The sequence below is a fragment of the Halictus rubicundus genome, unplaced genomic scaffold (assembly GCF_050948215.1).
Source record: "Halictus rubicundus isolate RS-2024b unplaced genomic scaffold, iyHalRubi1_principal scaffold0345, whole genome shotgun sequence".
Classification (NCBI taxonomy): Eukaryota; Metazoa; Arthropoda; class Insecta; order Hymenoptera; family Halictidae; genus Halictus; species Halictus rubicundus.
This window is the reverse complement of record NW_027488886.1, coordinates 58263-60129: the sequence shown is the minus strand read 5'-3', so window position 1 is coordinate 60129 and position 1867 is coordinate 58263. Positions and strand designations below refer to the sequence as shown.

Below are 1867 nucleotides of genomic sequence, written 5' to 3'. Positions count from 1 at the left end.
ATCCTGTCCTATCCTCTACCCTATCCTATCCTCTATCCTATCCTATCCTCTATCCTATCCTATCCTTTATCCTATCCTATCCTCTATCCTATCCTATCCTCTATAATATCGTATCCTGTATCCTATCCTATCCTCTGTCCTATCCTATCCTCTATCCTATCCTATTGTAGCGGCTAGCGGGGCGCCGGAAGAGAAATCTTCAGCGCACCAGCACCAAGAAAGATTTATGGTTTGCACAGCATAAGACGCTATTTGTGAGAAAACGTCTTTAACGTTTTTGGCCACTTAGCGGACAGATGTGTCCTTGTAGTTCCTAGCGACGAACTCAATAGCGCAAGTGGACGCCATAAATTTTGGGTAGTCTAAGGTTCTCCAGCCTAGAGTGTCCCAGCGACGCGTGCCTGGTTTCTATCACCCGGGAAAGCTGGGCCCATTGACGTAAGCCAGCAGTCACGTACCGCACTTAGCACGGGCCCGGAAGACACCCCGCTGCATCACCAAAATTAGATTTTTAACAGAACGACACGCTCACCCTTCTCACGCACGAGAGGCGTGGAACGTGGGCGTGTTATGCAAAATGCACGGATTGGTGGAAGTTCCCCGCAAGGACTTCCACCAATCAGCCGACAAGCATTTTTGATGATATAAGGCAGAGACTACCGACGCGTAGAGAAGTCACGAAGTCGAGACTCAGCCGCGTATCCGCCGAGTGACTTAGAGTCTAGTCCGGTCGTTGCTAAGTTGCAATACAGTTCAACCGCGAGTCTAAGCGAATCGCCGGTTTTAGTTGAACCACCCCGGACGCTCTCGCGACATCACTCTTTATTGTAAATAAACGACTCAGTCACGTACACCTGATTTGAACACTTGTTCTAAGGCACCCGCCTTATATAACCCTGTTCCTTCATTGGTGACCCCGACGTGATCAGGGTGACTGAGTCGAATCACGCGCATATTTTTTTTTTCTCTCGAAGTGCGTGTAGTGCAGTGTTATTGAAATGGAGACAACGACACCAGAAGTCAGCAAGGTCGCCATCAAGATCCCACCCTTCTGGCCTGAGCAACCCGAGCTGTGGTTCCGCCAAATCGAAGCACAGTTCGCCCTAAACGGGATTACAGCTGACACGACAAAATTTTATTATATACTGTCGCAGCTCGAACCCAAATACGCGTTGGAGGTGCAGGATATATTTATAAACCCACCGGAGGCCAACAAATACGGGACACTAAGGTCCGAACTACTAAAGAGGCTGTCGGCGACCCAAGGGAAAAGGATTCGACAGCTGCTGGAGCAGGAGGAAATAGGCGACCGAACCCCGTCGCAATTCTTACGCCATATGCGGAACCTCGCAGGTACCACAGTCAGCGACGAGTTCCTGCGGACCCTGTGGTCAGGTAGGCTACCCAACGTGACCAGAGCGATCGTCTTGGCTCAGTCAGACCTGCCATTAAACAAGCTGGCCGAGATAGCCGACCACATCCACGCGGAGGTGCAGCCAACCCAGGCAGCCAGCACGTCGGCCGCAACGCAGTCCGACCGCCTGGCAGAACTCCTGATCGACCGATTGGAGAGACTGGAGCTTCGAGTCGCCGAAACATCCCGACCTTGCAGTCACAAGGGAAGCAGGACGCCCAGACGGAGTCGGTCTTCGTCCAGGTCATCGGGTAAGACGGAGAACGTCTGCTGGTACCACCAGAGGTTTGGGAAGGAGTCCACCAAATGCCGCCAGCCGTGTTCGTATGCGGGAAACGAGTCCCTCCAACACTGACCGCGGCAGCCAGTGACGGAACATCCACCTGCCGCCTCTTCGTCACGGACAAAGTGACGAAGACCGAATACCTCGTCGACACTGGCTCGGACCTTTGC

At 52.7% G+C, this 1867-nt stretch overlaps 1 protein-coding gene across 1 annotated transcript; it reads left to right on the top strand.

Annotated features, from left to right (window-relative positions):
* Nucleotides 1–998: 998 nt before the first annotated feature.
* LOC143364224 (uncharacterized) lies at nt 999–1641 on the top strand (the record flags this gene model as incomplete). The annotated part of the gene is made up of 1 exon (XM_076804682.1): nt 999–1641. A coding segment is annotated over exon 1 (643 nt), but the record flags the coding sequence as incomplete, so codon positions are not given.
* Between the last annotated feature and the right edge of the window lie 226 nt (nt 1642–1867).